General features: G+C 40.7%; 2 protein-coding genes across 3 annotated transcripts in view; one reads left to right on the top strand and one right to left on the bottom strand.

Moving 5' to 3' along the window:
- The window catches only part of SNRK (SNF related kinase), a 41258-nt gene extending 26367 nt beyond the window's left edge, over nt 1–14891 (top strand). For both annotated transcript variants that reach the window (XM_074575126.1, XM_074575127.1), the window contains 4 exons: nt 2530–2671; nt 5133–5345; nt 6433–6567; nt 10999–14891. In XM_074575126.1, coding sequence (XP_074431227.1) covers nt 2530–2671; nt 5133–5345; nt 6433–6567; nt 10999–12217 — 1709 coding nt within the window. In that variant the 3' untranslated portion in view covers nt 12218–14891. The remainder of the gene's footprint in view (nt 1–2529; nt 2672–5132; nt 5346–6432; nt 6568–10998) is intronic.
- A 5871-nt stretch (nt 14892–20762) lies between these two features.
- The window catches only part of ANO10 (anoctamin 10), a 131621-nt gene continuing 125627 nt past the window's right edge, over nt 20763–26756 (bottom strand). The window contains exon 13 of the mRNA XM_074575125.1: nt 20763–21631. Coding sequence (XP_074431226.1) covers nt 21596–21631 — 36 coding nt within the window. The 3' untranslated portion in view covers nt 20763–21595. The remainder of the gene's footprint in view (nt 21632–26756) is intronic.

Raw genomic sequence — 26756 nt, 5'->3', positions numbered from 1 at the left:
TGAAAACTTTTTTTTGCAGACACATCTGCCAGTAAAAATCCTAATTTTGTTTCATGGTGTTGTATGTGTCTTAGAAAAAGTGCTGATGTAAAATTTTGTGGTAGATTGGGATGGGCAAGATACTGTTGTTACTGTTCTTATTTTGTTTAGGATTGCACGCAACTGCTGGCTGAATAATTGTGGTAGTTTGAAATACCAGTGAATAATCCAGTTCTTGTATACCAGTTCCATTTTTCTGGTGTTCTTTCAGGATTTGTATATTTCAAATGAAGCTACTTCGAAAATTTGTTTAACGTTTCCTGTTTTCTGTGAGCTTTTTTTACTGCTTCCTTCACACTTATCCTTTACACTGTGTTTGGTGTAAGGAGTGAAAAAATAATGGTGTTTTGTAGCTGAGTTGAGACAACCCTGTGCTGGTTTAAATGGAGCATTCAAGTTCTCTGTGTTCACACTATCAACACTATTTTAGTTCTTGCTGTGCTGTGTCATGCTTTCATTTTCTCAAATAAACACCTACAGTGCGCTGCTATATGGACTCTTCTAAAATACTTCAAGCTGAAAGGACACATGAAGCATTTTATTGTGGGGGGGAGTATCAGCCAGAACACTAGGACAGATCATATCACAAAATAGATTTTAGGCAAAGTGAAAAACCTAGGAAGGACATTGATATCCAAAAGATGACTGTTAACAGGAATGTATAAATTCACATGTTTTATGTGCTTGTGAAAAATGGGTTCTTACCTGTTGTGTGGTGAGACAGAGATAACGCACCAAAGCTTTCTGGCCGCTTTCAAACTAAACAGTAGGAGAAAGATGTAAGTAGCTTTACAAAATTAAAGGTATACCTCCTAGGTGAAATTACCTCTCTGTCTTGTGAGGCTTTTTTAAATTCTGTATTTCAGAACATTCACTTTTCTGGACTCGGACTATCAAAGCATTAATGCACTTACTGAATCTTAAACATGTGGATAGTCATGTTGGATTTGCAAGTATACACGATGTGGTGTACCAGTCTCCAAATGCTCAGTACATACAGGACTGAGGCCCTAGTAAGCATAACAGAAATCAAATAATTGTCTGAGTTAATAGCCTACACTTACTACAAATTAGAGCTCTAAAGAAAATTACCATGTAGTGTTTCTGTTCCTCTGTCAGATAAACTATATGAAGAATGGGTTGTAACTAGCAAAATGAGTAATTGTTCTGGGGATGAATGTGTATGATTTACATTATTAAATACAATCGTAGCCGTCCTTCAGCTTTAAATGCACGTTGAGTATTTTGAGTAGGCCACAGAAAGCAAGATGCAGTTGGGTAGGTAACTTTGTGTCATTCCCTCTTGCAAGCTCTTCCAGGACAGAGCTGGTGTGCTCTGCTTCTTGTGACCGCTGCCAGCTGCTCTCCCCTCTTTCCTCATTGCTCTCAGCTCAGTTTTTTGTTTGGTTTTACTGGGTACAGGTCTGTGAAATGCTGGGGTGTAGCACCCAAGATTGCCACTGAAATTTCCAGAGCATGGAGTTGAAGATTAAGAGCATGGCCTTTTCTCTAAGCACATATTGGAGTTACTTATTTATTTTTATGCAATATGAAATATTTCTCAACGTTTAAGCTTCCTGTATTGAATGCAGTGAGACTTGTGAAATATTTTCTTCTAGGCAAACTCTTAATAAAGATTTGAGCAAAATAATAGATTTTACAGTAAGTAGAAACTCAAGGGCTTCATGCCCAGCAGTGCTTCTTTTTTATCTTCTGGTATGTCATTTCATTAGGGAACAAGAAAGTTGTTAAATGCGTTTTATTTTACACAAGCAAGAACTAGAAGTAAGCAAGAAGACTCTCGGAGTGTAGTAGATATCACTGTTAATTGTTATGTGTGATAAATACTTAAAAAACAAACACACACAAAAATACCCCCCCCACATACTTTGTAATATGATTGGTATAAGAAGGTAGTTCTATGTAAATGATTTATTTTATTATTTACCATCAGAAGTAGCAGAGAATTTCTTTAAAGCAACACTACTGAAGGAAAAACATATGTAGTTCACTGTCATTGAAATAAATGACTTTCTTTGTAATTTCTCTACTTCATAGAGTAACGTGTAAACCATACTGAGAACAGTTTATGCTAGTCCTTCAAAAAAGAATGTGCTTTGAATACAAATCTCTCATAATCTGTGTCTACCTATGAAGAAAAGGGTAATGATTTCTTCTCTTCTGAATGACCAGATTATCTTCAGCTTTATCCAACACTTTGCTGTCAAAGATGTTATGCATCTCAAACTGTTAAGCATCCTTGAAGTTATGAATTCTCATTCTTTTTTTCCTCTAAAACTAAAAAAGCTGTCAAACAATGGAACTACTGTATTTTGTACTTCAGTGGAATTGCAAATTCCATAAGTAATGCTCATAATCAAGAGTGCAGTAAGAACCCTGGTATGCATCTGAAGAATATTTCACGGTTTCGATGGTAATCATGTCTGTTTCCTCAACAGTTATTTTAAAATATGTACTATATATTTACAGATATATGGAGTTTAGGGGTCATCCTCTTCATGTTGGTTTGTGGACAACCACCATTCCAAGAAGCAAATGACAGTGAAACTCTGACGATGATAATGGACTGCAAATACACAGTGCCACCTCATGTATCCAAAGAATGTAAAGAGTAAGTAGAGTACTACAGAACTTGGAATTATTCATAGAAGTGGATTCCCATTACTTTTGGGTACCTTCTCTCATTACTTCTTTTTTAATTCTTTGTGTCTGTTCTTACTAAAGGTTAATCCCATGATATTTTTTGCAAATAAGTTTTTCCCACACTTGTGTGAAACTTGATTTTGATTTTACACAATTCATCTTTCTTTTTTTGTGTCTCAGTTGTCATGCATTTTATAAATGATTGAAGAAGCTGCTCACCACTGGCTGGCTTTGGCCACTACTCTTGCTAGACAAATTACAAGATGTTGCTCAGAGTATTTTGTAGCAAGGGTTAAAAAGGTAATGATGCCTACAGATTCCTGTTCAAAATACAAGTTGTCAAACCCAAGGATATCACAGCAAGTTTTGCTCCTCTCCTACTGAAATTGCAACTCCAAATCAACATTCTAGGCAATCAAGGGAGAAAAATATTCTGTCTGCAAATACCATATGCCACTTGGGAATCATGACTCATTTTGATGTGTTGTTTTTCTGCAGTGTTCGCTGCAGCTTTTTTTATTTTTTTAATACGTTCTAATATTTCCCAATCAGTTAATGACTGATTAATATATATCCCAGTTGCATCACTTAGACTATTGTACAAAGTGTGGCTGGGTTCTTGAACCTGCTATAGAATATCTTTTCATTTTCAATATGAAAGTCCAGATGCCTTTATAAATGCTTCAAAAATGCATGTGGTCCAGTCAGAAAAGTAGAGCAGCATCTGGGATTCTGTTATTTGACACAGAATGAAATTTGTTACAGCGGTGGTCATAGTGACCGTTCCTCTCTTCACCTGTCATCTGTGTGGTCCAGGAATCTAGTGCCATAGCTGGTTTTCATGTCTTGTCATTAGTGTCTAGCATTTCCAGTAACATGGAAAAGCTTCTATCAGTGCTCTCAACAGCTTGAAGAGTGTTACATACAGGAAGAGGTTTAAAATATAATACAGGAAGAGGTTTAAAAGAGAGCTCTTATCGGTGAATTCTATCAGACAAATCTCTTGAGATGCCGCATGCTGTGCTGAGGCCAGGAAGCTTACTTTTTGCAACCTTTTGCTTAATATATTGGCTAACACTAATTTTGCTTAAAGGCCCAAGTAGATCTGCTTTCTCTGCACAATTCATCAACGGTGTACGATGGGTTACCCAAGTCCTCTTTGGGTTAGGTTTCTTAGGGAAAAGACTCTGGGAATGTTTAAACTTACTGCTTGGAGCGTAAGCATTCTTGGTGGTTTGGGATGCGTAGGCAAGCTTAAAGCAGGAGGCACATGTGCTACGTTTGTGTGGTTTTACTACAGGTATAGTTTAAAAAAAAAAGTCAAGTATATAGTTTGTTTCCTTTCTGTCATAATATTAACAAAACCAAAGAAAAATAAAGGCTTCAGTGCCTCACCCCACCTTTCCTTTCAGTAAAGGCAGAGACCACAGCTACTTGACATTTTTTTTTTTTGCAGTAGAGTTTTAAGAAGTCTGAATTAACCTCCATTTTTAATTCCATATGTAATCTCACACTGAAAGAAAAAGTAATAATAATTAAAAAAAAAAAGTGTTTACTTTTGTGATTTGTGTGGCCTTGCAGTTTGAAGCTGCATGGTGTAGTATAGTTAGTGCAATAAAAAGCATTACGTGAAAACCATAGAACTCTCATTCCACGTGTTGGAGCAATAAAGTTTCATCGAAACCTTGGCACCAAAACTGTATATCCATGTTCTGGTTGTTGTGCAAAGCCAAAAATACCTCCCCTAAGAATTTTTCATTGAAACTTCACATATAGTAAGCGAACAAAGATGTGCTGTGCTAATCAAGTCTTATTTTTCTGTTTGCTTGGGGAATTTATCCACTTCCCTTCCAGTACTTGTAAACACTCAGTACCAACCCATTAGTAGGTTTGTCAGTTCATCAGCCCTGATAGTGTTTTGTGGTTTTTTGTTTTTTTTAATTTCTTCATGGATAGAACAGATCACTGTCCTTTTACAGATACTGAAGAATCAAATATCTGATAGCTCTTTCAAAATAAAATATTTCTACTTATTGAGGCATTCCATATTCTTGTTGACAGCAGCAATAATAGAAAATTATATTTCTATTACTTTACAGACCAGCCTGTAGGCTATCTGTGCCAGTTGCCCTATAAACCTACAAAAAACAAACCAACCAGAACAATCAGGTTAGGAATCTGAGCATAGTAAATGAAAACTGTAGTGTTTATGATATTTATAGTTTTAAATAACTAAATTGTTTGTTTCAGTTCAGCAATATTTGGAATGTCTTTGAGAATAAATAATTTCCCATGACACTGTTTACTGTAGAGACTTCTAAAGTTCTGTGTGGGCTGACAGCAGAAAATTTCTTCTTAACAGTGCTTTTACAAAGGCTGTTTTTTAAACACGTGAGTGCATTTTGTTTAGATCTATTTTTTGTTCACAGTCTAATTACGCGGATGTTGCAGAGAGACCCGAAGCGAAGGGCATCTTTGGAAGAGATTGAAAACCATGCATGGCTCCAAGGAGTCGACCCATCTCCTGCAACAAAGTACAATATTCCTCTTGTGTCGTATAAAAATCTGTCTGAGGAGGAACACAACAGTATAATACAACGCATGGTTCTTGGTGATATTGCAGACCGAGATACAATAGTGGAGTAAGTTATCCATTTTCTATACGCAGTTTGTGTCATGCATCTATCATTATATCTGATTAAAGAATGTAATGAGAACACGGGTACTTCAGTGTTTAAATATCAAGCCAGTTAACAAATATTACAGTCTTGCTCTGTGGTAGGGTATTCTAGGATGAGAAATATTTAAGTAGACCCAACCTTGGGAAAAACTTCAAGAAAATGTGTTGGAACAGTGTTTCATTCCTGTGGTAGTTTGCCATCTTGAGTAAATTTGACTGCTTTGATATCCATGCTTTTACTTGTACTTCATATTTGGAAGTGATAAATTCTAGCATTTTTCCCTTAGTATGTGTCCAGGATACCCAAATCTTCGTAACTTAAAATATTTTTCCTTTTATCTATATAATGCAAGATAGTCGTTGTCACTGAGTGAGCTTGCTAGAAAGCTACATTGTTTTTTCCAATAGATTAAACCCCCCAAATTTCTAAAATATTTCCCAAGTTGAAAGAGAATTTGAAATTGTTATTTCTAACTGTTCATGTTGAAGCTGGAAAAACTTTTACTATCTTACCATTCGGGAGGAGAAGGGAAAACTGTAGCCTCACTTCTTAAGCTTTTAGCTATCTAACAGTGGCATCCTTTCTGTTAGAATGCCTGAATGATGCTTGCTGGCTTACAAACTTAATTTTACTGTAAATTTAATGTGACAGCCCTAAAATAATGAAGGTTTTTCCTCCAGTTGTTGCATAAACAAATATTAGTACTTTGTGGTTGTATGTGCCAGTGGGGAAGACCATTGTTGGTGCATAACACTAATGAAATACAGTTTTATCATTTAAACAATGTTCAGTAAAGGAAGTATTCCTTAGTTTTTTTGGATGATATTCCAAGGATGGTCTTCATCCAACTGCAGTTGAAATTACTAGACTTCTTGGCTCTTTATTTTTAATAAAACCAAGACATGCTTGTCAAAACATCAGAAATATGCAATTCTGCTCTCAGGCACTCTTCCTGCTGTGAGAAGTACAGCACGTTGTGTGAGATGCATGTCCGGTTCTTAGAAAACCATTGATGTATGGTTTATTTCATGTTTTGCGCTTTCCTTAGGGCATTGGAAACTAACAAATACAATCACATCACTGCTACTTACTTCTTGCTAGCTGAAAGGATTCTGCGAGAAAAACAAGAGAAAGAAATTCAGACCAGATCTGCAAGCCCTAGCAACATCAAAGCTCAGTTCAGGTGAGACTTTAGGAATCTAAATTTTTAACCTGGCTTAATGTGAATATTATTGAATTGCTCAAGTACAGTAAAATACTTATTCATTGCAAATTTTAAATGTCTTTAAAGTGCTGTGGACGCTTCAGAAGCTGTTCAGAAATCAGTGACCAGTAATATTTTCAATTCCTGCCATTTTCAGGAAAGGACTAATCAATTTGAAAAGTCTGTATCTGAAGCAGTAAGTTTTCACATCTGCTAGGAAAGGGCATGTTCATTGACCTTCAGTTCCTCGTATAAATTGTGTATGTAATATCCCTGGAAAAAAATGAGTTGCATAATCCATAACATGTTGATGGGGAATTCTGGTTATAAATGAGAATTCACTCTAAATTTGATGGTATGGTTTAGTTGTTAGCTTTGATTTTTAATGGGCTGAACATCCCCTAAATCAAGCTCAGAGCAAACATCTGTAGGTTATGTTCTCTTTCATATCAGTTGATACGCTTGTTATCTAAGGAAAACTGTTGAACTAATTGCTTTAGTCACCCATTTAAAGGTATTGCAATAGATTATTTTTATTTTTTGACAAAAACATGCTTAAGAAAATTTTATAGTAAGGTCTCCTGAGATCTTTCAAAGTTTCAGCTTGTGACACGCTAAAACTAAAGGGGGAAGTGGGATTCTGGCATCTAGTTGTTATTGATATGTTCAGCCAGTCCCTTTGTTCTGCAACCAGTTATCGAGGTGTCCTCTATTTTCCGTTACAGCAGCATATGCTTTACAAAACCAAACAAAACAAACACAAGTCAAATAGTATAGTTTCTACCTGCACATTGATTTTTCTTAAATGTTTTGGTTTTAATTTCCTGAGTAAAGTGTTAGACTATGACTAGGGATCTGCTAGTACTGAGAAAAAAATCTTCAATGGCCCATCTTGAGAATTTTTCCAGTGAAGATGGAGGTTGTGCTGAGGCAATGCCATTAATTTTTGTTAATTTTTGTTCTCCAGCCTCTTCAAAATTGCCTTTTAAGTTTTGGTAAAATATTATTGGTAACTATTATTAGCAATAATAATTGTTAGTAGCTAATCTCTTAAGGAGAGAAGAATATTAAGTGCTTGTGCTGATGTTTAGAGTTGCTGCCTACCTTCAGTGTTGTTAATCTGTCTGTAGGATTTAGAGAAAAAGATAAAAATAGATTGTTCATTACAAAAGTTGCTTTGTGCAACTTTCATGCAAGGTCATATGTGAAATCATTTAATAGCAATGATAATAGAGACATTAAATTCTATGGTGTCCTTCTGGTGCATACCCATATTTTCCTTGGCCTAACAAAAGTCAAATACTACTACCTCAAGTTCAATCTAGAAAAAATGGACACTTGTTATACACTAAGGGCATGCATTTTGGAAAATAAGTTAAAGATACATCATCTCCATTGGCTGTTACCTTGGATTTAGGCTGAGGTTTTGGAGGCTTTTAGATGAATCTCTTCCGAATACAGAGCTTACAGAGCTTATCTCTTTTCAAGAGGTAATAGTGTAACTTTCGCTCTGGAGTTCTCTCTTAATGGGTCATCCTCTATTTTATGTCAATTTAATTTAAAAAAGAAATCCAAGCAGAGCATCAAACATGTCTAACATAGTTATAAAACATATTACTTTAGAGGAAATCTTTGAGTTTACCTTAAAATGGAAATTCTAAAACTGCAAAGTCTGCTTTTAAGCTGTTTTGGTTTTTTCTATGTGATCAGTGTCACTGTTTCAGTAGAAGAGCTGCTCCACTTATATGAGGAACTGGAACAAACAAGTTCATTGAATCTAAATCTTGATATGAATTTGTAAAGTTGAATGGAGTAGTTGAAGGCCGCCTTATGAGTATGAATTGTCTTTTCGTGACAAGGACATCTGCATAAACTCAGAAACTCTTGCCCTTAATGGTCCCAGGCAGCTATTCCTTGTCTTCGTGATGGCTCTAAATTCAAAGTGTTTATATAGAATGATCTTAATGGAGAAGACAACAAAGTAGTGCCTTTACTTGGATTGTGAAACTTCAAAAAACTTTAAAACAAAAAACACAAAACACCCAACAACTTACTTGCAACCGGGAGCTTCCTTTTAGTCCTGTCCCTCCCCTCAGGCATACTGGGAATAAGGGGGGAAGGGAGGCAAACATGGGCTGCTATGAGAGATAAACATGTTGTAGTGAGGAGGCTTATTGCTTGGAAACTACAGTACTGTTAGATACTATATTTACCCTTTATTGTGACAGCCACAGAACTCTCTTCCTTTTTTTGCTGACAAACCAGTCTGTTCTTAAAGCACAGTAAATTCTTGAAATGTTTAGATCTTCATTTTCTGTCACTTTTGTAGTTAATGTTTCGAATTTATTTAAGTCCTATTTGTTAATCACAGCCAGTTGTTTGTGTTTAAAATACCCAGCATAGCGCAAGTGTTCAGAAAACTAAGTCAGTGGTTCCCAGCGTTTCTGGATTCAGCTGAGGCCTAAGGGAGGATGCCGGTGTCAAGCCAAGGAGGACCACAGCCAAGGCTCCACTCTGTCTGGACAGCTTGGGTTGGAGCTGCTGGTTGTGTGGACTTCCTCCAGGCAGAGCTGCTCACTGGAGGGAAACCGGTGGAAGGGCACCAGCAGCTCCCAGTGCCCAGCAAGGCAGGAAGGAGCCTGTGTGGCTCCTCCCAGGGAATGGGCTACACGGACTCACAGCGGGTGTGTTGGCAGTCAGGTCCTGCTGTTAAGAGGTTCCTGGTGGATTTCTGTATCACTGGTTTGCTAAGCAAAACTGAAGCTAGCACTTCAAAACAAAGTGTGCAGTTAGGTTTGATGAGTTTAATGTTGGCTTTAATGAAGTACTCTTCAGAGTTCATACAATTGGGAAAATAGTTGTCAATTGTTACCTGTGCAGATGGGCATCTCACACTTCAGGATCCTTTTCTATCCGGCCATTCCAGAGGGAGCCTTGAGCAAATGCACTCCTAGTGCAGGTGCTTCCATTAACTTTAAATACTTAAAAATAACACATTTAGAATAAGAATAGCAAAGAGATGTCTGAGCTATACTTGTTTCTTCAGCTTGACATCTTAACACGGAGATCAGGAAGTTGGTATGATCCTTCGGTGTTTGTATGCAGGCTGTCCAAGCAGGTATCCGGGGTCACACTTGGTGTGGAACGTTCTCTGCTTCCTCTCCTACTTCTCCTAAGCCTTGCTGCTTAACTGGGCTACAAAGTCATGCAGCCCTTTCTTTTGGCACACCCAAAATATGGTTGGGAATGTCCTGTAATATGCTATCCATATGTGAACAGAGGTCTCTACTATGGCTTTTCCTGCAGTATGCTAGAGTATTTTAGTTATGTAAAGTTAAAAATGATTGGCAAACTTCTTAAAATTAAAGATAACTCTTACTTTGAGAGGTTAGAAAAAATTTCTTGATCTCCACAAGAAATGTGAGGCTTATGCTGAGCGAAGCAATCGAAGAATTATTCACTACTAAGGTGTTGGTCTGTAGGCGTTGGTCTTAGGCTTTCAAGATACAGAGAGAGAGGAAAGACTGACAGTCTTTGTTCTTAATTTATTCTGTGTGCATTATGGGAAAATTACAATATATATTAGGATTTAAAGTAAAATATAAATCATTAGATACGAGCTTAGATAGTGGAGATAAGATATCAGCTGCTAACTGTAAAACTGATTGACACTCAAGTGTTATTTCATTTTGATTTGAGCTAATTCTAGTACACAGTCATACACTTTGAACTTTGATTTATGGTTTATTGAAGTGTATTCTTAAGCACTTGAGTCTTGAATTCATGCAGCTTTATTATTCCAGTTGCTCAGCTAAGGACAAATAAATGTATGATCTCAATGCATGTGTGTTTCAAATTAAAGGGGATTTTGTAGAATAGAGCTTGGTCTGAATGAGATTTACTGAAACTGAGAGAATGTTTCTTCTGACTCAGCTTTTCAGTCTCACTCACATTAATTCTAACTTAATTTTTATAAAAAACCCAGAAGCTTCAGATTAAAAGTAGTTTGCAATACTATCTTATTTAAGTTGGGCTTGAATCAGATCGTGTCGTCTTCTAGGTACTGGTGGTTCTGTGCCTGCTTCAGATTATCTTCTCTGAGACACAATTATTTAAAGTTTTTTATTGCTTAACTCAGTTTCTGAGAGCACTGAAAAGTTAAGACTTCATTTGATAGTAACCAACATAACTTCTAAACTATGCTTTTGTATAGGAGATGTTCCTTTCAAATAACAGCATCTCTAAAGGAATGCACGTTCTCTGAGAATGTTTCCTTTTCCTCAGTACTGTTATTTACAAACCTGTGGCAGTACTTGTCCTTCTCTTGTGCAGGTCTTACACTTTCTGGTATGTTCTGAAATGCTTGCCATGATCTAACTTCCCTTTTATCCTTTGTAATTGTTTACGTAGGCAATCATGGCCAACAAAAATCGATGTACCCCAAGATCTGGAGGATGACCTTACAGCTTCTCCTCTCTCCCATGCAACTGTTCCTCAGTCACCGGCTCGCACGGCTGAGAACGTTCTCAATGGCCACAGAAGTAAGGCCCTCGGCGATTCCGCAAAGAAAGAAGATATCCCTGAATTGGCTGGACCGGCACTTTCAGCAGTCCCGTCGGTGAGCTTAAAACCCACTACAAGTGGCCGTAAGTGCTTGTTCAGAGTAGAAGAAGATGAAGAGGAGGATGAAGAAGATAAGAAACCGATTTCTTTGTCTACTCAAGTTGTTCTGCGCCGCAAGCCTTCAGTTACAAATCGTCTCACTTCGAGAAAAAGTGCGCCAGTCCTCAATCAAATCTTTGAGGAGGGCGAGTCAGATGACGAGTTCGACATGGATGAGAACTTACCCCCAAAGCTCAGCAGGTTAAAAATGAATATCGCTTCGCCTAGCACAGTGCATAAACGCTATCACAGGAGGAAAAGCCAGGGACGGGGCTCTAGTTGCAGTAGCTCAGAAACGAGCGACGACGACTCGGAAAGTAGGAGACGCCTAGACAAGGATAGTGGGTTTACTTACTCCTGGCATAGGCGGGATAGCAGCGAAGGGCCCCCTGGCAGCCAAGGAGATGGTGGTGGCCAAAGCAAACCAAGTAACGGAAACGGAGGGGTAGACAAAACGAGCCCAAGTGACAACAACAAAGGTGGGGGGAGTCCCTCTGGCAGCTCCAGCGGCAGCACCAACAACACTTCAGGTTCCACTCGGAGATGCGCTGGGTCTGGAAACTCGATGCAGCTATCGTCTCGAAGTGCAGGGGAACTGGTTGAAAGCCTGAAGTTAATGAGCCTTTGCCTAGGTTCACAGATTCACGGCAGCACTAAATACATTATTGATCCTCAAAACAATCTGTCCTTTTCCAGTGTAAAAGTACAGGAGAAATCAACATGGAAAATGTGTATAAGTTCCAGCGGAAGCGCAAACCAGGCTTCGTCGTTGGGCAACCTAAAATTTTTTTCTGACCAAATGTCAGACACAGCAAATGAATTGGATAGGATAAAGAACAGGAACTTGAAAAACAATGTGCTACAACTACCTCTCTGTGAAAAGACAATATCTGTGAATATTCAGCGGAACCCAAAGGAGGGGCTGCTGTGTACCTCCGGTCAAACCAGTTGTTGTCACGTCATTTGACGATGACCTGACTTTACTAACTCGATCTACTTGACAGCATCATTCTTCCTGTTCAGAGCTGTGAACACCTTGTCACCGACCCCCTTTTGTTGTCTTAAGATTTTTAAGTGGGCTTTGAGCAGTTATTTATTACACTTTAATTTTGTGTTTGCTTGATGGTATGACAATGCATGGTCTCTGCATGCTGCTAGCCGATATGTTTTTCTTTTTCAACAAAACAGAATATTTTATTGTGTAATTTTTACATTTATAATTTTACTATGGAAGATCTGGATTAAATTAAAATAAATATCTGGATCCTAATGTAAATGGAGCACTTAGAAGTTTCATGTTCTGCACTTAAACTAGAGAGAGAAGCTTTTGTTTGCTTGTGAAATGTTAATTCTTGTTCTGACCTTCTGTGATAACTAAAATATGTGATACGTGGCATACTTCTATGTGTCTGAAACAGAACCAAAGCAATAACGTTTTGATGCTGAAAACTCTTCAGGGAGCTTTCAGATGTTCCAAGGCTTGTACAAAGCAAAGATGCACTGAAAATTAGTGATCTTGAAATATGATTTTAAACCCACACCTATTTGTCTTAAGCTATATGATACGGATAAAGTTGTGGCTCAAAAATCAAACTGAAAAGATCTTGTTTTGCTAGAGGCAGTTTTCTTTAAAAAAAAAAAAAAGGCAAGTAGATTTGTAAGGCAGCTTTCTCCCATAGAAAATATGTTAATATTACAAGCAGACAATCTTCTTTTTTAATACAACAAAGGTAAATTATTAAGTCTACTTCTGAGTTTTTACATGCTAACTGAAAATAAAGTATTTGTATGAATTACTTTTGTTATTAGTATATCATGACACTTAATATTTTAGGTTTTTACCTTGTAAAACTTCTCCCCTCTCCTCTCCTCTCCTCCCCTCCCCTCCCTGAGACTTCAGCAGGCAATAAGGATGGAAAACCTTTAGGCAATTGGATTCAAATTGAAACTGTTACTGTCACTTACATTTTTCTCATTATTACTCTTTTTAAGACTTAAAATACTGCTGTTCCCCATATGTATGCCATTTATTTTCCCTCAGCAATGATGCTTTTTCATGAAGTCAGTTTAAAATAGCATATAGGAAAGTATTTATTTTACAGCTCTTAGCCTTTCTGTCGGGTTTTCCCATTGCCACGGCAAGGTCTTCATTTAGAGTATTTCTGTACAAAAGGATACTTTTGACCAGATGAATTAACTTTTGTGGAATTTTATTATCTAGAATAAACTATATTGCAGATTCCTAGTTTTGGGAAGGGCAAGAATGTTTTATTTTTTCATGCTGTGCACTGGGTCTTCTAAGCAATGCTAGTGAAACTGGTGGTATGATGTAGCAGCGCCCTGGGCAGACGTTGGATGTCCGAGAGGAGTTTACACTGTTGAGCAGCTTGTAACACTTGCAGAATGGTCAAATACAGCGCATTTCACGTCCACCGCAGAGTGAGCAGAGCACCAAAGAACGGCGTTACGCTTGGTCGGAGTTTCTACAGCTCATGACCGCTCTTCTTGATTAGTAAAAGACTTTACTAAGAGAGTCTGAATTGCATGGGGTATCGTTACTGGCTAGCCTAGCCAGGGATTTCGCGGTCTGCTTCCTGAACAAGGCAAAGGATGAGCGTTTTACTTCTTTCAGTTTTAAACTCTAGTTGCAGTTTAGTCAGTGTGATATTTATAAATCAAAAGCTACAAGAATAGATGTGTGGGTGAAGCCATAGAACATATTTGCTTGAAATTTTTTGAGCAGGGATCTTACCAAGGGCCAGAAACGAGATGTGTGGTTCACAGAACAGTGAGCGTAACATCCGAGTAGGAGACGAGTTTATAAAGGGCATTGGCAATAAACTTATTTGTTGCAGCTTTTTTCCAAGTATTGTAAATACTCTTTCCTGATATAATGTACAGCCTTGGAATGGCACCTTTTAACTAACCCCAGGTGTATTTTGTTTCCGATGTTTTTATATACGACTGTATATATGGTGCTCACTTTAGAACAGCAGTGTTGACCATTTATGCTGCATAGTTGTATTATAGCCTTATAGTTGTGTGTGGCTGGTTGAACCTTTGGGTGTACAGATGTTAGTCTGAGTGCTGTCCTCTCCCCGTGTGTTGATCGGTGAATGACTGTGCATGTGGTGTATGTCGTACTATGTCGTCACGTACAAGGAAGGGCGAGAATAACCACTACATTAAGATAATATTGGACCAAACTATTTAGAGCAAGTAAACAAGTTTCTTGTACCCCTTAACGTGTCTTTAAAAGTTGCATATAGTTACCGTAGTGTATAAATTAAATATTGTGGAAAAACAACTAGTCTTGTATTTTTCTGTATGTGTGTATATAAATATATATATAAAAAAATAATGTACCTCTAGCAACTTAATCTGTATTTAAGATGTGACAATCTTGACACAGAATTTTAAGAGTAGCAGTATAAATAAGCAGAATTAATGAACAGAAATATAAAAAAATTCTCACCAAGAAAGAATCTGTGTGCGTGTGTTAAGAGGGTACAGAAATATCAGCTGATCTTATTGCTTCCAGCAACGTTTGGCTTTTTCATTGTATAAACATTCATGGTGTGCGACAGAAATGGAAAATCCAGTTAATAAAAGTGATATCTTGATTGATGCATAACCTGTCATTTGCATGTCGATGCAGTTTGTTACTCCGGGTGTTCATGGCGCAAGGGTGGCACAAGCTCCCGGCTGCGGCCCCAGGCTGCAGCGGCACGGGGGAGGTCAGAGCTGTGGAGACGGGCTTGCTGGGGCACGGAATAGCTCACGCTGAACCGCACTGAGAGACTAATAAATTAAAATAGAGTAGAAATGGAATTCACTTGCCTTGAAATAACACAGCTTTGCGTACGGATGCATGTTAACTTGCAAACTTTCAGTTATTCCCTTGCATAGATCCGACTTGTTCAGTTGGGTTTAAAAGTCGTCGCGGTTACATCCGCTTTTTTGTTTAAAGGTGGAGGTGGCCGTTTCTTAGGCAGAACTGCTGAATGATTTAAATGGTTTAGTAAACTTTACAAGCTGCTGTTCAGCTGGAGAAGGCTTCTGAGACGCTTGTGCAGCTCACCGCCCTAGCAAAGCTGGTGCTGTTCTGGCAGCTCCGGAACACAATACAAAGGGTCCAAATTTTAGTTACAGTATTTGCTGTGCGTGTGCCCGGGAGAGTCAGCTGAGGGGAGGGACACCTCACCCACCCCTGCCCTAACTCTTAGGGAAAGCAAGGTGCTTTACTGCTCTCGGGTTCTTCTTGGCAGATGAAATGACTGGTTGCATACCAGTTTGCCAAATCGGCATAGGTGGTGTGTAAACTAGTTTTTTCTCTATTTTTCCTTACTGTGAAGATGTCTGTGAGTTGAAGTTTCACCAGTATAGGTTGTTTATAATCTAAATCTAACCCAGTAACGTTGTTCTTTGCAATGTAAAATGGGTAATAGTAAAAAAAAAAAAAACAACCAAACAACCCCAGTGTTAGCACCAGCATGGCTCTACATCAGGAGTGAGTAGCGGGGCCTGCTGCCTCTGCACCAGAAGCTGGGCGCCTTCAGACAGCGCTATTGTCACCCAGAGCTGAAGCCACTACGCAAGAGATGGCTCCATCTGCATGCAGGCTCTGCTCCTGCTGTCATGTGTCACAGGAGCCCAGGAGTTAATTCCACTTGTTTACTGCTACTGCTTCACAGTGTACGTTTCACAACTGTGCCCCACATCGCAGTGTTTCGACTGCCACGTGCTGGAAAACATCTGCTCCTGAACATTTAGGCTAAAATGATGTATGTCAGCACAGACAGAGAACAACTGAAATACCTAAGCTCACATCCACGTGTGTGCTGTCACCTCTACCCCTTATAAATTGCTGTGCCTTAACATGCAGTTAGGAAAGTAAGGCATGGTTTTGGCTGTATTTTTTTTCCCAAGGTACTCTGAAAAGCAGTTTGTGCTGAGGCGGGGGTACAGGAACAGGTCCTGCCCCTCTCGCCCCAGCAGCTCGTGCTGGTGTAAGGGGCCTTGGCCGGCCTGAGAGCGGGTGGTTTCTGGTACCTTCTCATGCCTGTCACCAGTTTACCCGTAGCGCTGTCTCTGCCGACCCGTGGTTGGAGCGGCTCAGCACAACCTGCTCCTCTGCAGTGATTTAACACCGAGCCTGTGCTTCAACTGCTCGTGAGACACGAACTGCAACCGGCCAGAGAGGGTACGGACAGCGGGTGTTTGGCACACGTTTAGGGATTAATGGCATTTAACAGGTTACATAATTATATGCAATTAATGTATGATTGCTTTATGATTGGCTAGTTGTGTGAAGCTGTACCCACAGGCTTTTGCAGCTGGGCCTGTGCCATTGCTGGTGAGCTTCCCAACTCCGGTGAATGAAAATGGGGTGGAGGCGGCAGCAGGCAAGGAGCGGACAAGAACTTGCTCGTAATACCCTCCTCTGGTTTTAAGACAATCAATAATGTCTCAGTAGTTTGTACACACAGGTCAGATTTCTTTCAACAGATTTTTCATTAGCAAATAAAGAAATGTGCTAGGCCAGTTACGGAGAAATCCCAACGTGGATGGCTGGCAATAAAGAGAGAACGGGGCAAACGGGGATGTCCCAAACGCTAGAGGCAGCCCAGCCACCCTGACAGCCTTTCCCAGGGTTAGGTTTCTGTGGGTGAATCAGAACAGATCTGTCTGTGCTAATTCCAGATTATGACTTGCTTTCAATAAAAGGTGTCTGAGTAATTACACCTCGATGCGACTTGTCCTTGAGAAAGAGTAACGGTGACTCGCTTGTTCAGTTGCCTCCTGCCTAAAGCCAGCGAGGGTCCCTCACTGCAGTCACACAGCTCCAGGTTTTGAGGGACAGCCGGGTTGTCCTTCTCCGGAGCCACGGGCTTGTTGTTGTTTTAGCCTGTTCCCTTGAAGCACAGGCTCTGGCTATTATTTTTTTTTTTGAGCTTAAAATTGTAATTGCTTGTAACAAGTTGACTGGGTTTGGCCTATCTGTGTGTATTACAAATGACATCAATTTCTAGAAGTCAAGAAGCCTGAATTAGTGACAGAGTAAAGTCTATTATACTAGGGGAAAAAATTATCTCTATTTACTTTCCCAGCTGGTAGAAGAATTATGTCACATGAAAAATGCAAGTATACGTCGTACTCTGGAGGACTGGAAAAGCATGTGGTTTTTTGTTGGGACTTCACTAGGCTCTCAGACGTGTCATGTCAGATTTCCTTGGCAATTAATTTCAGCAAACCCTTGTGTAACATCTTCTGATTTCTTCCCTCCCGCTCCTTTCTCTTGAGAAACACAGGGCTGGGGGAGGCAGGAGGGAAGGATCTGTTTTCCTCTGGGCACTCGTGTGCCACATGCGCTCAGCTGGAGCGCCCGGGGCCTGGGAGAGGTTCTGCTGGGCGCCGCAGAGCTGGCAGCCAGCGGGACGGGCTGAGGAGCTCTTACACCGTGACCAGCATCGTCCTCATCCCGCTGGTGGTGACAGGTGCCATCACCGCTCCGACTGATGTCAAGCAGTGGGTGCAGAGAGATCCCACCTCCCTAAGGGCTATCTTCAGGTGAGTCACCAGGCTCTGCCAGGGCCAGCTCCAGCCTGCTGCTGGCACTCACCCCTCCAGCTCTGGGATGAGGCAGGGCAGAGCTTTCCTGAAGAAAGCCCATGGCGGCAGCAGGCATGGTTCCTGCTGGCTGTGCTTATTTGAATGAGGAAGTAAATTCTCAATCGCTGCAAGTCCTGAATGAGATTTGAAATCGATTCCCTCAGATCGAGGCAGGATAAAATACCCAGAATTGCTCGCCTGCCTACAGAGGAACCTTTCCTCATGTAACGGTTCCAGTGTTTTTCTCTTCTACCGTCCTCACGTTCATGGGACGTGCTGCAGTCCAGCAAGTACACTAGAGATCTTGAGTCAGCAGAGCCCTCTGGGCCACGCAATCAGACCTGGGGCTCACAACGTACCTGACTGTATCACCGGTACATTTATGACTGCCCTTTTCCTTAAAAACAGCTTTCTTGGCTGTAATCGCTGCTGCTAAAGAGCCACGTAAAATACAAGCCTTATGGATAGGTACAAGCTACTTCCACACACTCCTCTTCCCAAACAGGGTGCCTCCAGCCTCATCCTAGGTTTCACCCTGAAGCTTTAGACCAGGCATGTGCTTACTTTATTCCTTAGAGCCCCGCAGGCATTGGACGGCCGGCAACAGACCCAGGTCTGTCTGTCTGCGCTCCTGAAAGGTCCAGAGCCGAGGCTGTCACTGCAGGGCCTCTCCAGTCGGGTGATGGATGGACTCTGCCAGGAACCTCCTGGGATGGACCCACTGCCCGTAACGGAGTATAGGCAGAGCGTAATCTGGCCCCTGCCCAGTCCCAAGGCAGCTGCTCAGAGCCCATTCACGCTTCCACAACCCCCCACAAACCCACCACCACCTGCCTGGAGGACCTGAGCTGCAGCTTCAGCTCTACGCAAACTGCTCGGTGACCCCAAGGAAGAAGATACTTATGGGGAACCAGACACCTCTGATGGAGGTGGCTTTGTTTCCCGTCACTTCAGTGCACGTTCCCCTGCACCCCTCTGTGCCCTTCTCTATGGCACGCTGAGAAAACCAGACCAAGGGCCTTGTGCGTCAGCTCTGCACCAGGGGATGAGCCTGAGCACAACGGGAAAATAAAGCCTCCGCTCCTGCACGCCCTGGGGACACGGTTCCCTAGGCTAGGAACAGACATACAGATGACACAGCTTGTGAATGGCAGTTACTGGTAAATACCTTATTTATTCCTTCTACCATTTTCACCTGACAGCAGATTTTTGTCAGTAAGTTTCATCCCTAGCCTCCCACAATTTTTACAGGTGCACCTACAGCAGAAAGAAAGAAAACAATACAGAGACATTCAGAAGCAGAGACAGGAACATTTTTTTTTCTCTCACATGAGAGATGAAAACAGATGACATCAGGAATGTAAAACAAACAAGCAAACCAACCAAAACCCAGCATCAAACCAATAGCAAACAGTATGAAACACAGCAAACCCCCAGGAAAAGGACAAAGCACAGAATACAGAGCAATAGGAGACGAACTTCAGTTCAGTGGCAGAATATTACTTGGCAATGTACAGGTGACTTCTCTCAGCAAGCTGAAGCGTACGCTGTTTAGGACAAAAACCATGATCATGATTGCGTAGCAGCTGTCATGCTAAAAACAAGAGTTCTCCCAGGATCTAGAACAAATTCTAATTCCTATAAAACAAAGGATTCCCATACTTCTCACTCACACTATGGAAGGTGGTAATTCCTCCACACCTACTAGCTTTAGCTGGAGAATCCACCTAAAGAACGGTATCATCCCCATTTAGAGATAAGGAAACTAAGCAGAGTGAAGGGATTTGCCCAAGGCAAGGGCAACAGCTAACCTTACTCACATCACCGGGTGCTTACACCTCACTAGAGATTTTCCTGTTAGTCTATGGAAAACAGGAGAATGGAAGCACCTCAAGGACAACCACAAAGTCAGTTTTGTAGAAGTCTACTTATTTTTTTTTCACGTGATCACTGTTGAGACACGACTCGATTCTTTTTCTAACCCGTCCTTAGAAAATTATTCCAGACACCTGACTGAGTTGCCATCAGCAAAACACACCAACTTTACACTCATAAACCAGCATAAATTAGCAGACCAGCAGAATCCCTTAAAAAAAGGCTACCACAAGCTCACAAGAACATATTCCACCAGGAACCCATCCCACAGATTTTTTCTTCTCCCGAACCGTTCACTCAAAAACACAGATTAGGCGGCGTGAGGAAAACCTGAACAAACATGAGCTACTTCAGATCAACGTGGGCAAGAAACTGCAAAGCTGGGGAGCTGCTTTCATGGAGAATATGCTGGTCCCCTCCTCAAAAAAGCTTCGGTTTGGGCATCTCTACGGCACTATTGGTCCCTAAAAGATCCCTGGTGGTTGCTGCGGTGTCAGGAACAGGCCGTGGCACAGCAGCAGCCCGTCAGATACCCCCGAAATAGCAGCAGCGTGGGGGGCGCACGGTGGGAGAAGCAAGAAGAGAGACAGCAGCTGTAGCACGGTTTTGCTCCTCTTCCCAAAGGAACGGAGTCGTTTCTTACTGGGTCACGCTTGTAGAGTTTGAGAAATGCTAATTTTAAATTCCAGACAGAATACATTATTTTGGCTTCGTTATATTACTCTGCTGTGGGGGCCCTGTGGCAGAAATCTGCAATGTGCAAAGTAGGCAAATACCTTAATTATTATAACAGCAGATTTTTTTCCAACAGAGTTCCAGCAAGCCTCACATATAGGTAAAGTTACATCTACCAAAGATGAAGGTCAGAGCAAGAGAAAATAAACTGTCTCAAGGTCACGGGAGCAAACACTGTAGATTCTGGTCCTATTACTATCAGAAAACAACGAAACATTAGGAAAATTGCCTTTTATGAAGTTATTTATGAAATGCAAGGAAAAAAATCAGACATTCACTACGCACAAGAGTACTGGTACATCAAGTTTAATTGATCCATTACTGTCAGTTCGTTTAACCAAAAGACCCATTCATAAAATACTGCAGTTCAAGAGCCAGGGAAGTGATACCAAAATGTCATGTAAATTAAAAAATAAATACACTTCATAAATTACTGATCAGCAATCTGTTTCCTGCCGAATGGTTTTTTACCCAGCTTTTCCAAAGATTTTAGCTGGGGCTTACTTAGCTAACTAGCACACAGGAGTATATATAATGCATACTTTATAATAATTATGTCTAAATATTTCTCAAATCACATAGGCAACAATCATGTATTTCATTACGCGACGTATAAAATATTTAAGCTAATTTGCTATGTGCAAACGGTAGCTAATAAGCAGCCTTGGAAAAAAAATACATGATTTGTCAGAAAGAAACAAAAGGGGCACTAACCCCAACAGGACCATACGCTGTGAATTAAATAATAGTCTGTCTTCTGGGTTTTTTTTTTCCTAACCGTAGTTAGCTTCTGGATGCCTGCTCACAGGGTCTGTTTTCAATCACTTGAGGCAGGGTGAGTCTGGCAGATTTCAGCCAGACCCGGCATAAGCTGGAGTGCTTGCTTTGGTGTTAACTGCGCCAATCGCGTGTAAGAAACAAAGAGAGCAGGAGAAAAATATCTTTTTTTTTTTTTTTTTAGTGTCAGGCAGAGAATATTTACCAAGTATCATACAAGCAGGTGCCACCTACTGAATAGATGGTGGAGTGCACACTCGGAGCGCGACACATCATCGTAAAGAAATGCTCAAGAAGTGCCCGCATTCGCATGTGACCGCTTTTAGTCATCCTCGTTCCTCCGTGTTTACTCCTTCAGTGACTCAGCCGCAAGCTTCATTTGCTGTGAGAGAAGGGAGAAAGAGAAGAGGTACACTGAGCGCAGTGCTAGCACGACGAACTACACAAAACAGCAAAATCCGAAAGCAGGAGACTTCTGAATCCAACTGAATAATAAAACTACACAAAACAGTTAAGCTTCGGTAGTTCGAAACCGCAAGTCTGTTATGCCCGACTTTTACAAACGACACCGTTTTAACAGAGGTATTGCTTTTCCCACCAAAACGCTCAGCAAATGATGGTGCAACTTGTGTGTTAATTAATTCTTTTTGTGATGAGTAATGTCTCACGCTGAAATTAGTGGGCCCAACAGACAGAGGAAAAACCCTTCTCCCTCAGACCCATGGCCAAGGGGGAACTGCTGAAAGAACGGCGAGATGAAAAGCCAGGGGAAATTCCTGTTGTATTGGAACTGTCTCCTGCCGCTCAAAGCCAACAACTGTGCTGGGGACGGAGCGCTGTGTCAGCTGTCACCGTCACCGCTGCTTCTGGAAACCCCCGGCCCCGATCCCCGGTCACCCCCATGCGCGGGGTGACGGCAGCCACTTCACTTCTTCTCGGGCAACACCTGGAACAACGGCAGTAAGCACAGGCTGGAAATCCGCTCTTCCATTTAGGAAGACGTCGACACCAATCTGGAATTAAGAATGCTTATCTCTGAATCACAGATTTATTTAGTTAGTTATTAAAATGCAGAATGGTTCTTTGTGACAACTTCAGATAAGCAAAACGCTCATCACAATGAAGGACTGTGAGATCAGAATCTCAGACACAAAGGGGATTTTTTTTTTTTTTTTAAAAAGTAATTATTCCTTGTTATAGCAGATATTCATTCTGAAGACACAAATGCAATTTGCTTAGCCAGAGGGAGAATCTACCTACTGGCCAAGTGGCAGGCATGTTTTTAAGGTACTGTCGTGGTTTAAACCATAATGGCAACTAGGACCATGCAGCCGTTCACTCACTCCCCGCTCCAGCGGGATGGGGAGAAGAGGGAGAAAAAGAAAAAAGCCCTCATGGATTGAGATAAAGATAGTTTAATAGAAGAGTACCAGAAGATAAAATAATAATAATGACAATAATAATAAAAATAATGGTAAAAGAATATACAAAATCAAGTGTTACCACACAAGTTGCTCTCACCACCCAATGATGGGTTGCGGATCCCTCCCCCCCCGCCAACCCCCATTTGTACCCTGAGCACGGCACCTATGGTACAGAATATTCCTTTGGCCACCTTGTCCTGCCTATGCTCCCTCTCAGCTTCTATGGGAAGCTGAAAAAGTCCTTGACCTACTGTAAGCATTGCTTAGCAACAATTAAACCAGTCTGTGTTATCAACATTATTCTCATACTAAAGCCAAAACACAGCAGCTACTAGGAAGAAAATTAACTTTATCCCAGATGAAACCAGGACAAGCACATTATTTACAGATGTAAAATTTTAGTTCACTGTGAAGTCTTCAGTACTGTAGAGGGTTGGTTTTTTTTATTTTTAGAAAAATCATAGAAGTCATTTAGCCTTAAATATTTAAGTTTTTAAGGAATCTACAGACACAACACTGCCCCCAATTCCCATTGCACGAATGTTAAGCTGTAACTGTTATTTATCAGTAATATATATATCAGTATTTATCAGTAATACTAAATATATCAGTATTTCTGCATTGCCCATTTTTTTCTGCTGTTGAATTGAACAAAAACATCCTGTGATACAACAACAAGGTAGCAGACTGCTACGGTGACACGTGTTATTTCCAATCCTTTTGTTAACTGTTTTTGTTTTCATTATCTTAGGACGTCACCTGAGCAATCTCAATGTGAAACCAGAATAACAATTCCAGGCGTTGAAAATATCTGCTGAGTAAGAGAAACCAGAGCCAGTCTTTGAAGCTTCTTGTTAAAGAGGATGTTTCATAATACAGAATTTACAGAGGCAGTAAGAGCTGAGTTTAAACTGCGCCAAAGGCGTCTCTCACGCATCACCTGGGGTTATCAGCTAAGGGTCTTGCAACGCCTGGAAGACTGGAAACCACCCTGATAGACTAAGAAATAATTACAGTGACTTAAGTCCTCAAAGAAAAAGGCTGCGAGACAACAGTCAAAGGACGGAGACAAGATGGAGACAAGGCGAGCAGCAAAGGCAAGGAGAGGCACAGCTCTGCTGGAATTCAGGAGGCCATAACCTGGTGGTCCAGCACGACTGCCGCCTTCAAGGCGATCTGGCAGACGAGGAAAGAAAAAGGCTGGACATTAAAAAATGTGAGTGATCATATGAAGAAATAATTTATGCAGCTTCCAACTCCTAAGCAGCTGTGTCGTTTCCATGTCACCCACCCAGTGGTGGATGGACGTGTGCTTCTGAGTTAAAGTTCTTTCTTTTATGCTTGTACTTGATTTTATACAACTGGCCCAGCACATAGGAGCTATTAGAAAAACAAATACCTAATAATGCTATAAAAAAAAATTGGGAAAGAGGAAACTGCAACTACAGTGGACACTTTTATTCAATTTCTATCCCGTAATATAAAGATGTCGGGTTGCTTTAACACAGCACCTTCTAACCTTCTTTTGCTGCTAAGGCCTGTGCCTGAACCCATTCCAAAACATTACTCTGCATGGTAAAACCCACCTACAATAACTCTTCTTTACCATTTTTATCTGTATTTCCATGCCATCTATAAGGGAAGTAAAATTAGTTTGGGATACAAATATTTACATGCTTCTCCATAGCAACAGTGCAGAAAAAAAGCCATATCTAAAAGCTGGAACATAAATTCCTCTTCTGCAGCCCAATTCACTTATTTAAATAAATGTCTATATAAAACTACAGCATCTTAATTAAAGTGACTTCTACCCCTGCTGTAAAAACATTAAAAACATACAGAAGACAGCAACTTAATTCAGTTAATGATTCATCAAATTCAAACCCAATTCTCTTATTTTAGAATGATTTTCTTAAATTCTGAGCGTTGTTTTAATTATATGGGGATTAATGAGGACCGTAGAAAACTGGAAAGGTATTTTTATTCTCTGATTCCTGCAGGAGTTGCCAAGTCTGGAAAAAACCCAAGCAAGTGACTTATTAATGATGACTAGATGGTAATCAGTCCAAAAATTCTATACAAGCGGGACTACTGTCATTTATTTTTGAAGGCACTCCTGATTTTAACTGAGCTAATCTTATGCTAGTCATCTCTTATGCTGGCCATTTTATGCTAGTAAATTTAAAATATACGATAAACAAACAAATTTCCCAGCTTCTTCAGTGGGCCAGCGAGTAGAAAAATGTCTTAAAATAGCTTCACATGCTGCCATGGCACACGCAGCCTGGGCGAAACCGGTCCAAATGCAGTCACTCACGTATTTCAGGAAATGAATCATAAGGAACATGAGAACCCCAAGAGCTGCGTATTTCATTTCTTCTTTATAACTTTTAATACCAAACCATATTTTGCAGTACCTGGCAGCACCGGGCTCCCCTGAGAGCTATCACTTCGGCAAGCAACATGTGGTGGCACCATTAGACAGTGAAATTCTTTGCCAAGTTCAGGCTGAAGAATTTTTAAATTTTCTTTTCTTTTACTGTGAAAGGAAATGTTCCGTTTTACTGGGAAAATATTTCTCTAGGACAACATATGGGAAAGTGAGTCTATTTTTTTTTTCTGATACTGAGAAAGGGAACCGACAAGGGACATTTCAAGATCACCTTTACCCTGATGGCCCCAATGGGCTCATTGACAAACCTGTAGGATTGAGTTAACTACGCTTACATCAAAAAAATATTTCTTAAGTTTTAAGGAGGTATTGGTATTTCAAAAATATAGAAAAAGAGGTATTAAAAACTTTTCAATCTACTTTTCAAACCTACTAGATACACAACGACAAAGAAAAACAATGCTCATTTGAGGGGTATTAAAAGCCTCTGCAAACCAACCAGAGGCACAGTTCAGAAACGAGCTGGCTCAATAAACCATCCTTCATTTATTCTCAGCTGAGAATTACCAGCAAAAGGGTTTATGCTTCTGTTTTGCAAAACAGGTGGCTGGTGCACGACAACTGATGGCGCAGTCCCGCTCCCCGGCGAGCCAGGCCCCGCTCTCCGCAGCCCCTGGCTCACGTCTCTCTGCCGCTGTGTGGCTCTACCAACGTAACGGCCTGTTCTGTGCAGCACACTCAGCCACAGCAGCCTATCCATGTAACACGTAAGCAAAGCATGTGTCTAAACTAACATTAGTCTACTGTCGTGGGGCTATAGCGTGGTTTATTCTAAAATTCTGCTGTTAGGAATTGCTCTAAATATTTATCTGCTGTAATTCAATAGACTTGCTACTTCCATTTTATTAAGTTTAAATTTCTTTGTAAAGTACACATAATATAATTAGATAGTATTTTCAGTAGAAATAGCAAAAATTCTTCAATGTGGTTTACAAACAGGCTTTACCAATTAATTAGATTTCACTACATTTCCACATTCGATTTTCTGAAAGCACTTTAATGAACACATAACAGATACTTACACACCACAAATACAGTTGCATATCAAGTCTGGAAATCAGGCTACTTCCTTTGTGTGTTTGCAACCAGAAACATGAATTTTAGTACAGAGGGTATTGACGGTAGTTATCAACGACTGGTAACTCTCCAGTTAGAGGGTCTACGGAAGTCCGAGCTTGTGATTTAGTGCTATGGACAATACTACTTACTATATGCAAGTAAAAGAAATAGCTCCAAACAGGAACTAACAGAAGTACACAGTAACACCACAGACCTCGACTAAAGCAAACCCCACTGAGTCGCTCAGGGATTTACCACCAGCAGTGCTTGTTCAAGCCACAGCCTCGCTGGAAACACAGGTCGCTTCCGCGTGGCACGAGGAGAACCGTGGCCCACCTTCATTCTCAAACCCCATGCCCAGAGCCCACAGACGAGGAGATGCTTTTGCATCTCGCTCTGTGCGGTCGGGCTGCTTTCAGCAAGGACAATGTACGCCCCAGCGTGAAGCTTCACTCTGTCCCTGCGGCTGAGAAATCCTTCACAAACCCTATCTCGCAAATCCATCTGTGACCTTCCTTCTGCACGAGAGGATGACGGAGAGAACCCGGCACTTCTGCTGTTAACCAGTGCTC

This window comes from Larus michahellis, chromosome 2 (assembly GCF_964199755.1).
Source record: "Larus michahellis chromosome 2, bLarMic1.1, whole genome shotgun sequence".
Lineage (NCBI taxonomy): Eukaryota > Metazoa > Chordata > Aves > Charadriiformes > Laridae > Larus > Larus michahellis.
This window is presented reverse-complemented; position numbering and strand designations above follow the sequence as displayed.